Source organism: Penicillium chrysogenum, assembly GCF_028827035.1.
Source record: "Penicillium chrysogenum strain IBT 35668 chromosome Unknown utg000002l_segment0_segment0, whole genome shotgun sequence".
Classification (NCBI taxonomy): Eukaryota; Fungi; Ascomycota; class Eurotiomycetes; order Eurotiales; family Aspergillaceae; genus Penicillium; species Penicillium chrysogenum.
The window spans coordinates 2977229-2995550 of NW_026622750.1; the positions used below are offsets into that span (position 1 = coordinate 2977229).

At 47.2% G+C, this 18322-nt stretch overlaps 7 protein-coding genes across 7 annotated transcripts; 2 read left to right on the plus strand and 5 right to left on the minus strand.

The window, feature by feature from the left end:
- Positions 1-29: 29 nt before the first annotated feature.
- On the minus strand, positions 30-545 carry N7489_004639 (ankyrin repeat domain-containing protein; the record flags this gene model as incomplete). The annotated part of the gene is made up of 1 exon (XM_056710391.1): positions 30-545. The coding sequence occupies one exon, from the start codon at positions 543-545 to the stop codon at positions 30-32; it is 516 nt and encodes a 171-aa protein (XP_056568812.1).
- A 1141-nt stretch (positions 546-1686) lies between these two features.
- Positions 1687-3345, minus strand: N7489_004640 (ankyrin repeat domain-containing protein; the record flags this gene model as incomplete). Its single annotated transcript, XM_056710392.1, has 1 exon — positions 1687-3345. One exon carries the CDS (start codon positions 3343-3345, stop codon positions 1687-1689), a length of 1659 nt encoding a protein of 552 aa, XP_056568813.1.
- A 1256-nt stretch (positions 3346-4601) lies between these two features.
- On the plus strand, positions 4602-5217 carry N7489_004641 (uncharacterized protein; the record flags this gene model as incomplete). Its single annotated transcript, XM_056710393.1, has 2 exons — positions 4602-4662; positions 4778-5217. 2 exons carry the CDS (start codon positions 4602-4604, stop codon positions 5215-5217), a joined length of 501 nt encoding a protein of 166 aa, XP_056568814.1.
- Positions 5218-7240: 2023 nt separating this feature from the next.
- Positions 7241-9616, minus strand: N7489_004642 (uncharacterized protein; the record flags this gene model as incomplete). The annotated part of the gene is made up of 7 exons (XM_056710394.1): positions 7241-7310; positions 7362-7497; positions 7551-7694; positions 7744-7946; positions 7996-9019; positions 9068-9360; positions 9423-9616. 7 exons carry the CDS (start codon positions 9614-9616, stop codon positions 7241-7243), a joined length of 2064 nt encoding a protein of 687 aa, XP_056568815.1.
- Positions 9617-12224: 2608 nt separating this feature from the next.
- On the minus strand, positions 12225-14926 carry N7489_004643 (ATP-binding protein; the record flags this gene model as incomplete). Its single annotated transcript, XM_056710395.1, has 8 exons — positions 12225-12374; positions 12426-12845; positions 12893-12965; positions 13019-13205; positions 13256-14093; positions 14142-14260; positions 14313-14416; positions 14472-14926. 8 exons carry the CDS (start codon positions 14924-14926, stop codon positions 12225-12227), a joined length of 2346 nt encoding a protein of 781 aa, XP_056568816.1.
- A 1131-nt stretch (positions 14927-16057) lies between these two features.
- On the plus strand, positions 16058-16452 carry N7489_004644 (uncharacterized protein; the record flags this gene model as incomplete). Its single annotated transcript, XM_056710396.1, has 2 exons — positions 16058-16141; positions 16195-16452. The coding sequence occupies 2 exons, from the start codon at positions 16058-16060 to the stop codon at positions 16450-16452; spliced, it is 342 nt and encodes a 113-aa protein (XP_056568817.1).
- N7489_004645 (uncharacterized protein) lies at positions 16423-16719 on the minus strand (the record flags this gene model as incomplete). Its single annotated transcript, XM_056710397.1, has 1 exon — positions 16423-16719. One exon carries the CDS (start codon positions 16717-16719, stop codon positions 16423-16425), a length of 297 nt encoding a protein of 98 aa, XP_056568818.1.
- Between the last annotated feature and the right edge of the window lie 1603 nt (positions 16720-18322).

Here is an 18322-nt window from a genome sequence, read left to right on the forward strand (position 1 = left end):
AACCCAGAAGGCAAGAAGCTAAAGTTCTACTATAACAAACCCGAGGGAAAGACTTGGATGATCTTCCTTTTGATCGAAGCCCGCGTTGCACCTCTCCTCGTCGCACCATTGCTTCTCAGGTAATTTATTGTGGCTGCTCGATTCGGGCCCCTACCCGCTTGTACCAGCCACGACAACGGTGTTGTATACATATCGTCCATGGAATTGATCTCCGCCCCATTGTCCAGCAAAATCTTCACCGCACGCAATGCACTGTATTGCGCGGCCCAGGAGAGCGGCGTCCGCTTGTTCTGGTCGAGGTCATCCTTTGCTGTTCCGTCTTGGAGGAGATAAAGAAGGAGCTCGGCACAGTCACCCATTGCAGCATAGTGAATGAGAGACCTTTTGGAAGGTCCTCGTTGGTTGTATATCCCTTGGTATTTGAGCGTTGCCTGTGCATCGTGAAGAAACGCCATGACGTCTTCATCAAAGCATATCTCTCTAATGCCTTTTAGGTGTTGAAATTCACCATCAATGACAGTCATGGAGCGAGGAGGAATTGCCATAGTGATTGTAGGTACCCCGAGAAGGCTACAAAAAGGCCATATAAAGAGATACCAGAGGCTTATTTGGTCGCTAGGGAAGCGGAAAGATGGGGATTTCTATATATGCTGGGATCGTCCGCTTTATATAGCAAGTGTTCAAAATGTACACTACTCACATATGGTAGAATGGGCCAGTGTGGAATAGCCGATTGCATAGTCGATGGATATCATCAGTTTATATGAGTATTCTTTTGCGTCCACTAGGTAGGGTTTTTAATATTCAACGATGTATCAAGTTACTGAGGGTTGGCAACCCGAATTCAAATTCAAGGTTATAGATTCGGTATTTAAAAAAGGAGGGTGGCTAGAAAAACAATAAAATAAGGCTTATCTTTTCCTTCGATCGCTTTTTAGTGTGAGTATCAAGCCTGATGAACAACATAACTGGTCCGATATCGAAGTTCCAGCCATGGTTTGGAGTCTGTACATCAGTGGTGCCCTACAGTCGGGCCTGCTATTATTATATGCTTTTACACCGCATATAAGTTGTGAACCTTTGTCCGGTTATATCAAATTATGACTATTGGCGCGCTGAGGAGTTGAGGCGACGTTTGCCGAATGTTTCTAGCAATGATGGGGCTTCCAGAATCTCATACATTTTGCTGATGGCCATTCATTCGATTCTGGGGGCTAATAGATTTTTAGAATTTATAAAGAGTTCAGCAAGATTGAGCCGGAACAAATGATTTGCTCAAGGCCCTTCCATAACCACTTGCAAGTTACAAATACTGCCTGCAGTCCTTCTTGTTCTGATCACTTCGTCTGTGAGCGACTCCATGTTAGATTACCTGATAGTGCCTACAATTTCCACTCTAAAAATCATAGAATAAAAGTACAGTGTGCCGTGCGATTCTACCCTTCACCTGTCACCACCCGTGCAACAACCCTGACGTACTAATAGCGTAAAACGAGCAGAATATTTGACACGAGTCTGCACAATGGTGGGTGATTTTAGTACAAGCGAACTATCAGAACGAAGCGATGGAAATATCGTGAAGCTTGTAGCTATATTGAAGGGAGATGTGCGTGAACTACGTAATTTGTTGGAGCCACGGATGATCAAAAAATAAATCCAACAAAACAATCACATCCCACCTCTGGTTCAAGGCCAAGTGCAAAAGTTGCCCTCTTCATTCAAGTGACCTTCAAGGTAGAGCGCAATTCTACAGTTGGAAGCTGCTTCAATGGCCCTTTTCACATCGCTAGCACATTTTGCACGAGTGTCCCTGTAAAGACGCTTGACAACCTGTTCGTGTCCATTCCGAGCTGCTTTGCATAGCGCCGTGTCCCCGAATTTATCGGTAGCGGCAACATCGAGCCCATTTCCTTCCAGCAAGAGATTGATGATAGCCAAATGGCCATGGTAAGCGGCCAAGGAAAGTGCAGTGTCTCCCATATAAGTTTTGAGATTGGTGTCGGGGGGTGTTGTGTGCTCAAGCAGTAGCCTTGTAACTTCCGGGTGGCCCATTTCGGAGGCAACACAGAGAGGCGAGCTGTTCCAAAATTGCTGATTGACGTCGATGGTATCAAATTGAAGCAATCGGCGTACAACTTCCACATGACCCTCTTTGGCAGCATGGAACAGTGGAGGGGCCTGTTGCACGTTCACCTGTATGTCTCCCCTTGCGAGGAAGAGTTCAACCATGCGTAAATCACCATTAAAAGCAGCGTAGGTGAGAGGGGGCCATCCCTGGTCGTCGCGAATGTTGGGATCTAGATCCTCCTTGGCGAGAAGGACACATGCGATCGGTATGTTTCCTGTGCTCGCCGCATGGTGAAGAGCTGTCCTCCCAATTTGATCGACCATGTTGACGTCAACATGATCTTCTGCAAGAATCTGTAGGGCTATAGGTGTGTGTTTTGCAGCCGCAGCTAAGCAGAGTGCTGTTGCTCCATTAGCATCTGGGGCATTGATATCCACAGCACCATAGGCAAAAAGAAGCCCTGTGATCGACTTATTGTCATACTCTGCTGCGATGTGGAATGCGGTGCGACCGTAACGGTCTCTTGCGTTGATATCTATACCGCACTTGGCCAGCAGACACTTGGCTACCGACGTGCATCCATACTCTGCTGCGATGTGGAGAGCAGTGCAGGACTGTCTGTCCGTTGCATTGATGGAAATCTCTTCGTAGGCGAGCAATTGTTGGACTACGTCCCTGTCACCGTTTTTCGTGGCTTGATGCAACAGTCTCTGACCATCTCTATTTCTAGAATTGGGATCTGCGCCATGAGCAACGAGTAGCGCGATGACATCATGAAGGCTTGCCTGTACGGCTTGGCGGAGCAGACGGTTTCTGACAGTGACATCCTCCAGTAGGGTCTTTCTTGAGTTGGGATCTGAATGGAGGAGTAACAGCCCGGTAATTCTCGGGATCTTCTTGGCAATAGCAAGGCTGAATGGCGAAAATCCTTTGTAGTCTGGTGTTCGTATATCGCTGCCCCGTTCCAAAAGGACTCGCACCAGGTCCTTATCGCAGAACGCGATGGCATACCAAATAGCAGATCGGTTCTTGACATCCGTTATATTCAGACGTGGATCAAAATCCAGTAAAAATGATGCAGTAGGCAGAAGATTCCTTTCAATGGCATATATCAGTGGAGTCTGCCTGCGTCGATCTTGCCAATTGATGTCCGCTCTCTCATCGATAAGTAGCGTGCGAATAATTGTCTCGTTCTTAGTACGGACTGCATAGAAGATTGGTGTGCGAGATCTACCGTCTATGGTGTTGGCGTCCGCTTGGTAGTCGCGCAACATCATTTCCACAAATTCCGATTTGCCTCGGCGAACTCCCCGAAATAAGGCAGAGCTGCGTTGGCGTCGGACGTTGAACCTGTATAGATAGTCGACAAAAAGAGGATTCGTTGCTTGATTGAGACAAGCCAGCGAAAGCAAATCTCTCGCTTGATCTAGGCTGTCTGCTATGCAAAGCATAATTTCACGAGGAAGATCGAGTAGAACCATCTATCCGTTACGCTAGTATTAACCCATTGACCAAGTCGTGTGGTAAATAGTGGGGATGGGCATACTCACATTGAATACTGGGTTGAAGAGGAGCGGGAGTACGATTTATCTCGTGTGGAGTTGGCCTGGTGGGGATTTGGATGGAAAGCTGAGTGATGAAAGAGAAACCTTTTCTATCTTATATATATTCGAACCCCAGGCGAAGGATGACGTTGGCTCACGCGTGGTATGAAGTATCGGGGGAAATCCAGGAACGGTTTAGGTTCCTGGGAAGCGGTAGTTGTTTACCCGAACCCTTACTATGTGAGTAATTCTCCTTATGGATCAAGATAGGTGGATATCGGGCTGAAAAGCGGATGACCCCTAGTCGCCGATAGATGGCAAGGGCCTATATTTCCCGGTGTAATATGAAAGCTGGTTCCTGGGCTCAAGTACGAGCTCCTAGGGGCCGCTTCATTACGGTTAGAAAATTTCACAGGCTTTCGGGGGCGAGAGAACCCCCAGGGCCAAGGCGTGTGTTCCTAGCACAGATAGAACCGCCGACAGGAACATGATCAATCCTTGATAGTGATGATGGATAGTCTTACAAGCTACGTACGATTTGCTGGAGCTATGATACTTCCAGAGTACACCGTTTTGAAGTCTTTACAAACACCGAGTTTAATGGATATTTACGCAGAGCTGATAGCTGGTCGACGGCCCCGCAAAATGTGTCCGATGTCTTGGAAGTAAACTAGCTCCCAGGGTCTGCTGCCTTGCACCAGATATTCCGGGACTGGATTGGTCGCCACATCTACCATGCTTCCAGTCCTACCCTTCCTGATCTTCTATCCGTGATATTCCCCCACATATCCTCCCACAAGACCAACATATAAAGGTCAAGCGCCACGCCAGACAGGCCATATTACAAGTTCATCGAATTCACAAGAGTAACGTCTTTCCGTTGCATCTGGTATTGGCATCTCCCGAGCATTCAACTTCGCTATAGTTTGTTAATAGCCCCCACTCCCACGGTACAGGAATTCTGTCCTATCCCTTCCTTTGAAGAAACAATGGGCCAATACTGGCAGATGGCTTGCCCACGCAAACGCGAGTACACAACCCAGTTATTTGGTGGAAAGTTATCAGAGTTGCTTTTTTTCGTCATGGGCCAACATACTGTGTGGCCTGATTGAACACGAGTGGGCTGGCACTCGGCTCATCTGTATTGGGGATTACTTAAATCCAGACCATCTCCCTGCCACGATTCAACAAGACAACCTCCACTTGATTTCCGCAGAGAGCGATGCAACATCCAAGCCTCTCCGCTACGATGTCGTTGAGGAGGAGTTTGAACTATGGTCTTACGAAGAAGAAGAGGAGGCAGCGACTCTCACGGCCATGGAAGAATCTGTCGACCCCAAAATCCGAGTCCTGAGGAACTTGACTACAAGCCAATATGTCTTCAAGGACAAGTTGCCATCCGGAATCACTCTTGGCCACATAGTTTTGATGCGTATTTGCTGGTCGTCCGATAGTTCAACTAGCATTGCGGGGGGAGGATATCTGGCCGAGGGAGTCTGGGCTGGCCATAAGTTCGACATTGTAGTTGTCGACACGCTGGAGGATATGGACGGGCAATGGGAGGATGTTACCGAGGACATCCGCGATGAGATACAGGTTCTGTGATCGAGCGATTTCGGATACAACTGGGAAACCGAATGGAGAGCTTGATACTCCATGAGCAAGAAGCTACGAAATCAATTGATGTAAAGAATACCTGAGGATACAATCTTAGGCTATCAAAGAAAGGATGAATTTAAATACCTTTGGACACCCTTCCCGTGATACACCTGTCGAACAGGCGTGGCTCGTGTGACCTTCAAGTTCCTGAGGTTCCCAAATCAGAACGCTTCAATCAATTGCCAACTCGATTTTGCTCGTCATAACTAGCCGAGGGAATTTATGGACAAACCTCTTTTTCGAACGCTGAGAGCAAATGCGAACCAATAGTGAGGTTGTTAATTTAGACAAGGAAACACAATTCGTCTGAGTAGGGTACTTAATTGAGTGCATCATTAACTTGCTTCACAGAGTCATGTTTCATTGAGAGAAACCAGACCAGCAATAATCCCTGCGCTGAAGACATCGAACATATAAGACGATTGCTAACTGCGCCATTTCCCCAATGATTGAACTTGGTCAACGTGCTGAGACGCCTTCTCCAGATGCCACATGGTCGCTTGTCCTATTGGACGACTGCTGATTTGTTAGAAATCCTTAGAAAGATTTGGCCCTCAGCTAACGACGGCAAGGAGCACGAAACAGTACGTATAGAAGAGAACGCAGCCTGTTGATCAGACTGTTTATCATGCATTCCTCCGGTCTCTTTCCGGTTCTCGGTTATGTGAACGGCTGAAATACACCACCTGAGCGCAAATAGCGGATGGGATGCAACGCGACGGGGCACTAGTAAAAGGCGATGTGGAACATGTCGTGTGGTCCTCCACCTTTGGGGTTTTATAACCAGAATCTTTTGGTCGACCAAAATCATCAATATCGATGCAATCATGTCCAACACCTCGTCTTGAAGACGCAAAAACCTTGTTTCTGCAAGGCCGTCGCGTAGCAGCAAACATGGCTTTGAGACGTAACTCGGATAGGAACTTCAATTAGTCATGAATCGACAATGATAGACTCATCATCGCAGAATTTATGTTCTATGACTACGGCTAGCTATTCATTATTGTAACGATATAGCGATATTCTATAACTAAATCAAGCTTCTCTCTGCGTCTAGACTTTTGTACCAGGATCCCTGACCTGCAGTAGTACTGTATTACAATGATATAATTGATTCTCTCCGGTTTCTGTTCCTACTTTGGAGTGCCCCCAGGCGCGAGTTGGGTCCGGATAGGGCGGCCTTCCACTGGTCTTGCTACGCAATAGTAGCTATTTGTCAAACAATTTCAAGTTCTCATTTGAATCTCTCGTTTTGCCAATGCACAAATGCACAGTCGAATCACGGTATGTTTTCTTCGCTGTTCGTTTTACTTTTTATGAAGCAGCTAAATTATATCAGATCTCATTCGGTTTTTTTATGCGGGATGGAAATCCGAGTGAACATATTCCTCTCCAAGCATACAATAAGTGAATGACTTATAGCTCTGCACACTTCTAAAGTGACATAAAAAGATATTTATACTGAATGTTGATCACCTTGCATGTTGTGATGAATAGGATACCGCAGTATACAGCCGCCACTGTGCCATATCGTATTTGCCATATGGCGCACTCGCGGCTATACACCGCCGTACATAGGATACCGCAGCACGGTTTTGATATACAACTGATATGTCGCGATGTCTAAGTATCTGAAAATATGCCTAAATAACATGGAGAGAGGGTCGAAGTCACAGCTTCATGCATGCCCGTCACATACTCGATATGTAAATGCGAGGGCGAGGGTCTCGACAAAACTCGCACAGTCCATGCCAAAAGGCAAGGCAATGAATAGGTACAAGCAAGAAACGGACATTACCAAGTCCGGAATCAACGAAGCGAATGGAGGATATCCGGCACACCTTCCTCCATCACCAGGGGTTGATATATTAGACCAGAACTTTTGAGCGAAAGACTTTGGAGCTATCAACGAGGGAAAGGCCAGAAAGTGTTATAAGCGAAATAAATGAACAAGAAACGAAGGTTTCCGCTAGCGGACGAGGATAGGAGCGAAGCAGCCACCCATAACGGGGCGAGCGACGAAAGTATTTTGAGGGTGACTAGATCCCATCAGCAAGGTTAATTACAGGTTTGAAGGTAGATCGACTTACTCTCCTGAGATAGTGTCGTACAGATCGGTCAGGGCTCGGTTGGTTGGTGTCTCGTTGATCCAGGTTGCTAGATCATTTATAAACATAGCCCGAGTATCAACCGAGCTGACCGCTGCTGCAAAGCACTCCCAGTCACCTATCGAATTGTGAATATTTTGCCCATACATACTGAGCCATCGGGACTCTTACCTTTGGTGTATGTGTGGCGGGTGTCTAGAGGCACGCCGTACTTGTTTGCAACTGTTGGGTAGAAGTCGCTCTGCATCTGATAGACAGACTGTGGAACGAAATTCAAGCCAAGCTGGGCATCGGCAAAGAGGTTGTAGAGCAGACCTGCAGAAATGGTAAGCAGGATTCGGACTCGAGACAGGGTTCAACCTACCGTGGCTAGCGGGGTCGCCGTACGACAGGGTCGTTCGGGGCGGGTTGGCACCCTTGGCGATAGCCAGGTCCTGCCACTGATTGATGTAGTCTTTGGCAATTCTCGAGTAATTGGCGGCGTCAGCAGTGTGACCAGTCTGGTTGGCAATGACTGCCATGGCCTGAATACCGATAATGCCCTTGAGTGCGAGGTTGGTTTGGTTGCTAATCATGCCGGTAAGTTTTGAAAATTCCAGGGAGAGGGTTCACTCACGCTAGGGGGCCGGCAAAGTCGTCTGTTGAGATCTGGTTTGCAGGATAAAGCGAGTCCTCGACCAGATAACTTGTCCACTGCTTGAGAAGACTGTAGTGGTCATTCAAAAAGTCAGTGTCGCCCGATTTCTGCACATAAGCCAAAGACATAATCAGCATATTTCCGCACTCTTCCAATGGCATTTTCTCGTCGCTGCCATCGGAGTGACCCGTGGCATTCGGGTAAGACGAGCCTAGATCGTGTATGGAATAGCCGTTGGGATACTTCCCAGCCTCCTGGTTCTCTAGCAGAGGAGTGAGAATGAGCTTCAGGAGTTCGGGGTTGGTGTACAGGAAAATCGGGTAAGCTGGGAAGATAACATCCACAGTGTTCATGTTGCCGTTAGAAGAGATTTCCTTCAGGAACATGTACATTTTGTCCTGCGTGCCACAAAGCTGCGTAGCACCGAATGCCTGCCGAACCAAGAGCGAAGTAACAATGAGGTAGTCTTGACCAGCTGTGGCAATTGAATCTTGGGCCACTCTTCTATCCAAAGAGCTCGCAACATTGCTCGATTCGGTATAATCCTTGTGGAAGAATGAAAGGGCGGCCAATTCGGTAGCGAAATAACTCTTCCACAAGGAGGCTACTGGGGCATACTGGGAAGCACCTTCGTATTGAATGGCTTCATCCTGTATTAGGCCGAGTGAGAAGAGCGTGCTTACGGGCGAAGAATCGACCGAGCCCAGGTCGTATGAGAACCCAAATACGGGCCAGGTAGATGAGATAGCCCGGAAGTTGGTGTCGTCGCCATTGTTGAGTTTTCCATTGCTCGCAAACTGACCACGGACATCGGTATCCGCACCAGACTGGTGGGTCATATCTTTCGAGTCGTCGGTGGCCCAGTACCAGTTACCCCATTCGCCCTGCTGGCTTTTCTTGGTAAAGGCCAGCTGAGTCTGTCGGTGTACCTTGTGGTATGCCACACCGTCAGTGGTACCATACTCCCATTCTGCGATGGCGTTTCGGTCGCCCGAGACCCATTCTAACATTTCGTCAGTTACTGCACGTAAAAAAGGGACAAAGCACTAACCAGCAGATACATCCGAGTGGACCTGCACATCGTGCTTCTGGCCGTCAAGAGAAGAGACCTCGACATTAAGATAAGAGAAAATGAGGGACTGGCGCTTGAGATCGGTGGGCGTAACAGGCGACAAGAAAGTAATGTTCATTTCGAGCTTATTCTCCACGTTCATCGTGAAGATACTCTTAGTCGAAGTATACTCAAACGCGGTCTGATTAACGGTTTTAGATCCGGGCAGGCCCATCCAAGTATAGGTACTGCCGTCAACGCGAATCATACCTGTCCACCCATTGATCTGGCCCCTGTTTATTTTCTTAGTACGAAAGTTCGCATATAGCTCAAAGAAGCATGATGACGAACTTACTCCCAGAAGACAGGCCATTGACCAGCCAAGTGCCCACCATTACCACCGTCATTTCCTACATTGAGCCAAGTGCTCAGATACGGTGACCTAACAGCGAGGGGTATAGCCGGGGGACGGGCAGGGGAGAAGATCGACTGTGCTCCAATAGAGGACACGAAAGAAGCGACCAGAAGACCGAGGCGATACAGCTGCATTATGACAGGATTGGACGGAAATATGGTAAGATACACAAAGTCCAATTCAGGGACAAGTTTGCTCCGTTATCTCTTTGCAGGAAAGGGAATTTTGCTCTGGGAACTCAAATGCCCAGCACTCTGACGGGACGGCTGAAGAAAGAGACCGGTGTTGTGTTGATAGGAGAGGAATTCCAGTGACGTTTCTATAGTCGAGCTCAATCTACGAAGAGAGGGGGAGAAGCCAAAGGCCCCTCTGAGACCCGCATGCCAGAATGGGCTCTCTACGGGGAATATCAAAGCGGCTTGGCATTTTAGAAAATGGGTAACAGCAGATCTGCATGTATCGATAAAATCCCAAGGACGCTAATCTGCTGACCTCCATCAACATCCGAGTGGAAGAAGATCACGCTAAGAGATAGACAGAATGATGTTGGGGTGGGATGGAGAGAGTGTTGATGTGAGTGTTGTTGAATGGTGGGGCGGTGAAGGAGGTGGCCAGCGCCTAAACTGTTGATAAGTGATGCTTCGGTATTCATGTTATTGAGGGGAGTTGATTGTGTTGTGTGTTGGATACATGTAGGCTAGTAGACGGGTATATTATATATGCATGCACGTGATCCCAGCCCTCATGATCAACTCAGTGACCGGGATATTCATCTGTTGAGGTGAGTGTTAATGTGAGTGTTGATGTGAGTGATCGGGCTTTGAAGGTGGTCAATGTCTAGACCTCCCGCATCAGATTATGTAAGGTTCTTAAATAGGGGGTTCAACTTTTGGAAATCTATCAGTCCCCTTACCCCCAATAACCACTAGTATGGTAGATGATTGATTATAATAAAAGGTGAATCCTATTATGTAGTATAACGGATATGTCGTGTTTATAGTAATTTCATTGATTTGACTGGTAGACATTATATTGTGGGTGGATTTGTAGGTTCAGCATGTTTTGTTGTCATACATATATTTATACGCAATTAGTCGCATCGCTATTTCTATGTATTTCGGATCACACTTTCAATTCAATTAGACTCGATAGTCCATTGCTCCTACTGGGCTTTATCATGACCGAACAAATTCATTATATATTTGCTACTCAAATAACTCGAATACGTAACTCAGTACTATAGAACATATACGTGCGTGGCTGAATATTATAAATTTATGAAAACTTCCTGTGACTGAAGGGCTTACTAGTAAGCAATTCATAGGCCCGTTAAATGCTATGGAGCTACGGTCAACGGCCCGGCCGCCCATAGACAGGGGGAAGTAACTCAGTGCAAATCCATAGGCCACATAAGCCGTAGCCAGGTCTATCAATGTCTCGCGGACGTAGTACGGAGGTTTTCCTGCTATCTCAGCCACATAATAAATATATCAATCACTATTGATTCTATTTCGGAAGCCATTTCTAGTCCAGTTCTGTCAACTCGGGAAGCGGATCGTCTCCTGATAGAGAGCTTGCCATTATGAGGAATCCATCACCAAACGACTCTCGCCAGAGTGAGTCGCGCCCGCGGTTAGTGGGATCCCAAGGAATGTCTGCCGAGCAGAGTGCAGAACGGCCCCCGTCGCTCGGCCAGACTAGCAGGGGCTCATCTACCACGAGACGCTTCTGCCTCTACACTTCTTCGCCGGCCCGCATGACTAAATTCTATTCAGCGTAGGTGATCACAGTTTACGGTGGAGATGTGACGGAGATGGGAAATCAACCAAGCGACGGCCAGTCACACGTGACCACACGTGACTAGTCACTCGGCATTCGGACTAGCAATAGAGAGCCTAGCCGAGATGTGGAGCTTTGGAGCAAGCTTAGCAACAAAATGAGTTAAATTCTAATCTTTAAATCCCACAGAGCACTACACAACCGTTTCATATTTGCAAGTGCCAGTTGTCAATGCACCTAGATATATTATCCGCAGCTTGCTTCATTCTAGATTATAGATATGTCTTTGCTCGAACCCGATTGCCGGTAGATAAAAGCACACATACCTAACAGCGGCAACGAAAGAAATACAGGCAGCGGGCTCAGCTGAACGGAGCCTTGTGGAGCGCCAAAACGGACCTTGTTGGTGTCGGACTAGATGCATTGGCATACCGGCATACCGGAGGATCCATTGATTCTGTGCATTTTGTAATTTTAGATTAGTAATCGAGATAAATTGCTAGAAAGGCCGATACAGCAATACAGAGAGTTGAATACCATTGATTGGACCCCTACATTTTACAATACGGCCCACGCCGACACCGGAGGCCGCGAAACGACGACTATGTCGAGGAGGCAGGAGATGCAAAACGTCTTCGGTTTTGTGATAAGGAATCTATTTTCTACCTGTTAAATTAGCAATCTTATTCTTGTTACCCAAATTCTCATGGTCACCTATATGTCCCGAGGCGAAGTGCGCTCCTTATTCATGTGCATCGACACCACCCGACTTATTATGTGAGCCAGACCCTCGAACTTGAGAACTTTTCGGAATGATATGACCATTATAAGAGCATTGAAGACTATCATCCCATTTTGATACCTAAGGCTGTCGTGTATAAACCGAAAATATCGCGGTAAAGGTCCGGGGTTGCTGAAAACCCTGGCAGCAGAATTACCCGCTCAAGTTTGCCATGCATGTTATTAGATATACATTCCGTCAACAGGACCCTGACTGCCAAACTCCTTGGAAAATTTTTGGTTCGATTTCGCGGCTAATTCCAAGTATTTATAGCTGATTTGCGTTGTATCTGCCTCAGCGAGAGCGTGTGCAACTGCTGCGATATTTTTGATCTGATTGATGGCAGTCAGCAAGTGATATATACCCGATAGTATGGAACTCACATCTCGTCCATTGAGAGCCAAAGACTCCAATCGCTGGATGTCCTCCTCCTCAACCACGGCAGGACCTTGGAGTGTTCGGGCCTTGAACAAAAAAGTTCTCCAGAGGCCCCTGCGAAAGTCTTTTGTCAAATCTTCATACTCAATGGTCAAATGGATTCGGCTCAGAATTGCATCGTCGAACTGGATACCCCGGTTCGAAGTCAAGAAAAGCAGTCCCCGGTAATACTCTAGCTTGCGGAGGAAAACAGTGACCAGACGATTATGGCTATCATGGAGCTCGGTACGACTTGCCATGAACGCGTCGGCTTCATCCAAAAGAAGAATAGCGTTGAAATGCCTTGCGATTTTGAAAATGGTTTCAAGTTGTGATTCAAGTGCGTGGGAGTCCCCATGATCGACAACAAGCTCACCTGCAGATATCTGAGAAAGTCAGCTAGGCCAATATGCACGCAATGAATTGTTGATACCGAGTAGAGAGGGAGTTTGAAATATTCCGAGGTTGCCTCGACGGTGAAAGTCTTCCCGACGCCTGGCGGACCACTAGCACGTGTCAGCTGAAGACTATGCAGGGCAGATACAATTCACCGACATACTTCAGCAACATATTGAGCCCTTGTCCTTTACCGTCAATCACGTCGTCAAACGGTACCGTGGGTATCAGACCTAGGCGGGTTTTCGCCAATGACAAGAGGAGTGTCTTGGTCTCGGAGGCTATCTGCAGGCAATCGAACGATTCAGGTGACCAATCCACGTCCCTAAGAGCACTAACTGCGCACTCCACTGGGATCCCGTTAGCCGGACACCAAACCATTGTCAGTCGTGTCACATACAGAACATTTTCTCCTTGAAACTGAAACAGCAAAGTGTTGGGCAGGAGACCAGTAAATCTGCCTCGCTCAGCTTTTGTGCATCCACACCGTCTCCTCGCATTTTCTCCTTCTCTCGCTCACGGTCCTCCATGAGCATTGCACCAATGTCAATGACTGAAATTCCATCCTTATCCTTGAACCCAATGTCGCGGAGTGACGGTCGGGAGTAATTTGGCTGCATTTCATGGAAAAATGCGGCGTCTACTGCCACTCGACTGTTGATGTTGACTTTGAAAGCCTTGCCCTTGTTCATAAAGAATGCGCTGCCTTCGCAGTGTCGAACATGTGAGCCGGCCAAATTCCGGAACTTTTGACCTCTCTCGACCAAATCTTTCCGGACTTGCTCGTGACTTGGATGGTGGCAGAGAGGGAAGGCCTCAAGGCTTTCGATCGGCTTTGATCCTCGGAACTTGGCCACTCGCAGAAAGATACCGGCCTCGCCGAACTTGACTCCGTTATAATCAAGAAATCTGCACTCGAGATTCAACCACGTCTCGTCATTTTGTGTCATCTCTCCGCCCGCTTCGAATACGACACATCGCGGCTCTTTTGTGCCAATGCATGTGGTATAAACATGGCAACCAGGCTTGAAAAGCGCCCAAAGAAGGTCATATGTAATATGACCGTACTCTAACATTGATTCGAGACGCTGCAAAGTAGAAGCATATGTGTGCTTGAGGTGGTCGATGAGCAAGAGGAGATGCTTCGCATGTGCCGACTCATGGTCCGAACTGCTATCCATGTTCTCCGCACGTCTGTCGAGCTCTGGGAGGAAATGAAAAAGGAAATTTTGCTCGATCTAAATCCACGTCAGCGTGCTCCTTGATGATAATACTGTCTCAATTACCGATGGCTTGTCCTCCATAAGGCTAACGGCCTTGATGTCGTGCAGCACGTCTCGCAGGATGTCGCGTAGGCCTTCCGACTTGATGTCTATGAATGGAACTACCTCCTCGGACGTTCGGTCTGATCATACTATTAGTAGATTTTCGGTCCGGCATGCAAAGGTGTTACGTACCAACACGTTCACGGACAACGAATGCATACTCAGCGTAGTCGTCCAGGTCATTGCTAGTCTCCGTTGGCTTGGCAATCTTGTATCTACATGCTTCTTTGTCCCAGCTAGACCGGCGTCAGCTATCTGGAAAGTGGAAGGGGTGGTTGGCCGCTGGCTCACGTTTCCATAACTGTTTTGAATTGGGATTTTGATGCCCATTTCTCAAACGACTTGAAATCATCCGGTGTGGTACAAATCGGACTTTCGAGATCAATCTCGTCTACCGCCTGAACATTCTCTTCCTGTTCATTGCTGGCAGAAGAAGACCGAGCAGGCTTAGTTGCCAAGGAGAGTTCAGCTGACGCACATTCATCGTGGGTGAGCTTGACCATCAACCGCTTCAGTCGACCTATGTCAAGGCCTGGTGGGGATTGGTCCTGGGAGATAGGAGTGTTTGGAGGTTCTTGGTCGGCAAGATCGAGCAGCGCGTTCTCAAGAAACACACCAAAGAGAAGCATCAGATCTTTCAAGGTGGCAGGAGGCATAGTCGACTCCTTCGTTGGGCTACCTGGTGGCGTCAAGCCTTGGGGACAGGGAGAGGAAGACGCCTTTGCAGTCTTCTGTGCCAATGCCATGTTTGTGCGGTTGGACGACTGAGAAATATTGGTGCAGTATGGGGAGCTGGTATGAGTAGACCAAAGATTGGAATGCCAATGATGAATGGAAAGGTCAACAGAAGCCTGAGAAACTGCTCCTTCTTATATGTTCGTCCCTAGTCGTCCATGCCGGTGTCTTGTCTTTCTTGTATACAGATCGGCGCAACAGACTGTGTGAACTTGCATGCATGTCCAGGGGAGTTGATTGTGCTTGCGGCAAGCTAATCCAACTGATTTGACGTCGTCAGCTACAGCCAATGACGGCCAAACCCGTCTATGTGCACATCACAGGGAAAGATTGATGTGATTCGTCCTCGTCTGCTAGCTCAGGTGTGGTCAGGTCTGTCCACTTCCATATCACTGAGGGGTGAGGCATATTGTTGGGCAATATCACTCCACTACGGCAGTGAAAGCATGAAATGATGGACTGCGAAACAAAGTGAAACATAAACGGGACTAAATAACACAAAATGAGCCATCTTGTCATCTGAAGCACCAGAATGAGACTCTATGAGACAGTGATGACATGACGTAAAGACAAAAGTTGGTACAAATAATGTCTACTAATTGTTAGTGGGACAAAATGGGACAAAATGGTGCAAAATAGGAGGTAAGCAAAATGTTCCTCGTCAAATTATTGCGGTGTACGGCATCACCTAGTTTTTCATTATCGGCATTGTCTGCGGTATTTCACTACTCATATAGAAGGAGGTAGGTGGGAAAATAAGTTTGAAATAAAAATTATATGTCTTCCTTGACCTTATTGCAAATATGAAGGACTGGTGAGGATGACATGCTTCTTGCATCCATTCTCGGTGACGCGAAATCACATGACTTGTATTTGCTACCCAAAGGGAGTTGGGGGAGCCCCGCGGTGGGCTCCTCTTTATTTTACAGTCAGTTTCAACACAAATCCTTTAAAAAAAGTGCACCGGTCTTCAACAAATTCTACTCAGAAGGCAATATTTAAAGGCAAGTATACCATGCCACTCTCGAGTTGATCACCCTGAAAATCGCTGACGCGCTCGCCGAGAATTAGGTGACACGTTCCAATCAACCTTTCCCACACCCTAAACCACCAACGACGACCAGCTGAACGTCGGGATTATCATGAACAAAATCAATGAATCTGTATTTCAAAAGCCAAGGGCACAAGATGATAAAGGCCTGGAAGAGGAAGCAAAATCCTTGTTGGTTAGAATCCTGGATGTTTTGCGTTTTTCAACTGCTTACCTTTATCTTTGTAGAATGGGAAGGCCGTGGTCCTTGAAACAGAGTATTTCAACGGGAAATTTCTAGATTCAAGTATCGCCCCTGCGGTCCTGATACACGGAGACGAGGGAGAGGGCGTCATCCACTCGCGCGTTGGCGAGGGCAGCATTGATATACTTTCAACAGGCCCCAAAACAGGGAGTGGCCAAAGAATTCTTGTTCTGAGCGATGGACGTACTGGCCTCATGTTTAGAAACGTATTACTACGACGTTTCCTTTCCGGAGACGCCTGATGTCTGGAGCATCCAAAGATACTGAATGAAGGAATAACTGAATTCCCTCGATACCTCGATGTTAACGTTTAACCCGGGAGGCAGTTGAAGATCGACATGGATATATGGAGGTGTCAAATTGAGAAGAGAGTATGAGAGCTGCAGGTTAGGCCCGCTAATTCGAAGCAGCTCACTGACAGCTTGTAGATGAGGGAAATCGGCGTGGTACGCATGGATGAAGCCCATGAGCTGTGAAGAGAGGAAAAATATTGGCTCTTCGTCGGTCATATTTACTGTAAAAGTTCCGATGGAACCTTTGCCATATTAGCATGTTCATGAAATCATAGTCATATATAAACAAACCTGATCCCCCAGAAACTGGTAACTGCGCGCTGAGGCCGCTCTCAGTCCTATCATTATCTGCAATCCATCCGTCAGCACAATCCCAATAAAGCGAATAATGGAGGGACACTACCAAATTCTGAGAGGGCATTTTGAAATCCGGTGGGCTGGTCAATTTGGCTCCTTTGCGGTGTTGGCTCTGCAGGAGAGACGGCGTATTCCACCCTCTTCTGTTTGACACCTCGAGACTTCCTAAAAGTTCTGCTTTTTGTTCTCTCTTTTGAAAAAAAAAATTAGTACAATGCGTTCAGCAAGTGGAAGAAATACTATACGTTGTACATGGACAAGACCTCCTCTCTCTCTTTCGTGGTCCAGCTCGTGAATGAGCTCAATTGTTCGTGATTCGAACTTTTGGGAGGGTGCATTGTCCTGCCACCAATTTGCAAGACGAGGAAATATTTCCCTATGGTCCAATGATGCCAGATCGGAGATGGAGATTGTGACAGTAACAAGGACAAACAGCGGCTTCGCTATGGAGTAGATGTTCTTGAGGTGTTGTCGCGCCTTGTCATGTCTGTTCTGGGACTGCCGCGATACCGAGAGTTTGATTATGTTATGCAAAAGACAATAAGACGATTCTAGTCCTCTCTGGCTGTTCGCATCTAGGAATGGGCTACTGTCAAGGATGCTTTTTTGGTGAAGAAGAGAGTCGAAGAAATGCTCAGTCAATGACATGGTGTCGCCAGCTAGTGAAGCACCTAAGGTTGAAGAAACAAGTCAAAATACAGAAGCAATGGGACAAATTGGGCGAAAACCTCCTCCTAATGTCGTATCCTGAGCTTTGACCTCCCACTAACCCTCCTAGTCTAATACTGGATGTGACGTGGTTGCAGCTTGCTGCATAAGCGGCACAAATTTATGGTCAGTCGCTCGGTCATTGCACCAACCATAGCCTAGGGAAAGACAGGGAAGCGATTCCTGTGAGTCGCTTTCACCCCACACGCCCTGCCCTATTCCTAAATTTAGTATATCTTCTGCCGCCCAGTTTGCCTTCTAGCGTCCATTACTGCCCATTACTACCTACTACTGACCATTATAGCGTGCTATTGACTTGCACAGTCTTATGTCGATACATATTGTTCCCTCATTTCTGTACACTGCTGCTCACCACCGACTAAAATTGCCTACTTGTGTGCAATTCTGCATGCGACTGACCATTCTTTCCTACTATTGTCCACTGTTGGCCGCTTCTCTACTCTCAACACTCATTGCTCAATATATTCCCAGATGTGCCTCTCGTCCAATAGCCAACCTTCTTACCACAGACATTACTGTATACAGATAGTGTGTAGCAATGCTCATCAACTCTTGGAAGTGCAGTCCTAACGGTCTCACATCATGCGAGGCTCATGATTATAAAAGGGACTTCTTCCTTAAAATTTCTGGTCTGATACACAGCAAGCTTCTGACACAGATCAAACCTCTTCTCCTTACCCGATAGGCACAAAGCTTCTAACACGGACAAGGCCTCTGCCGTAAGGTATTTGTT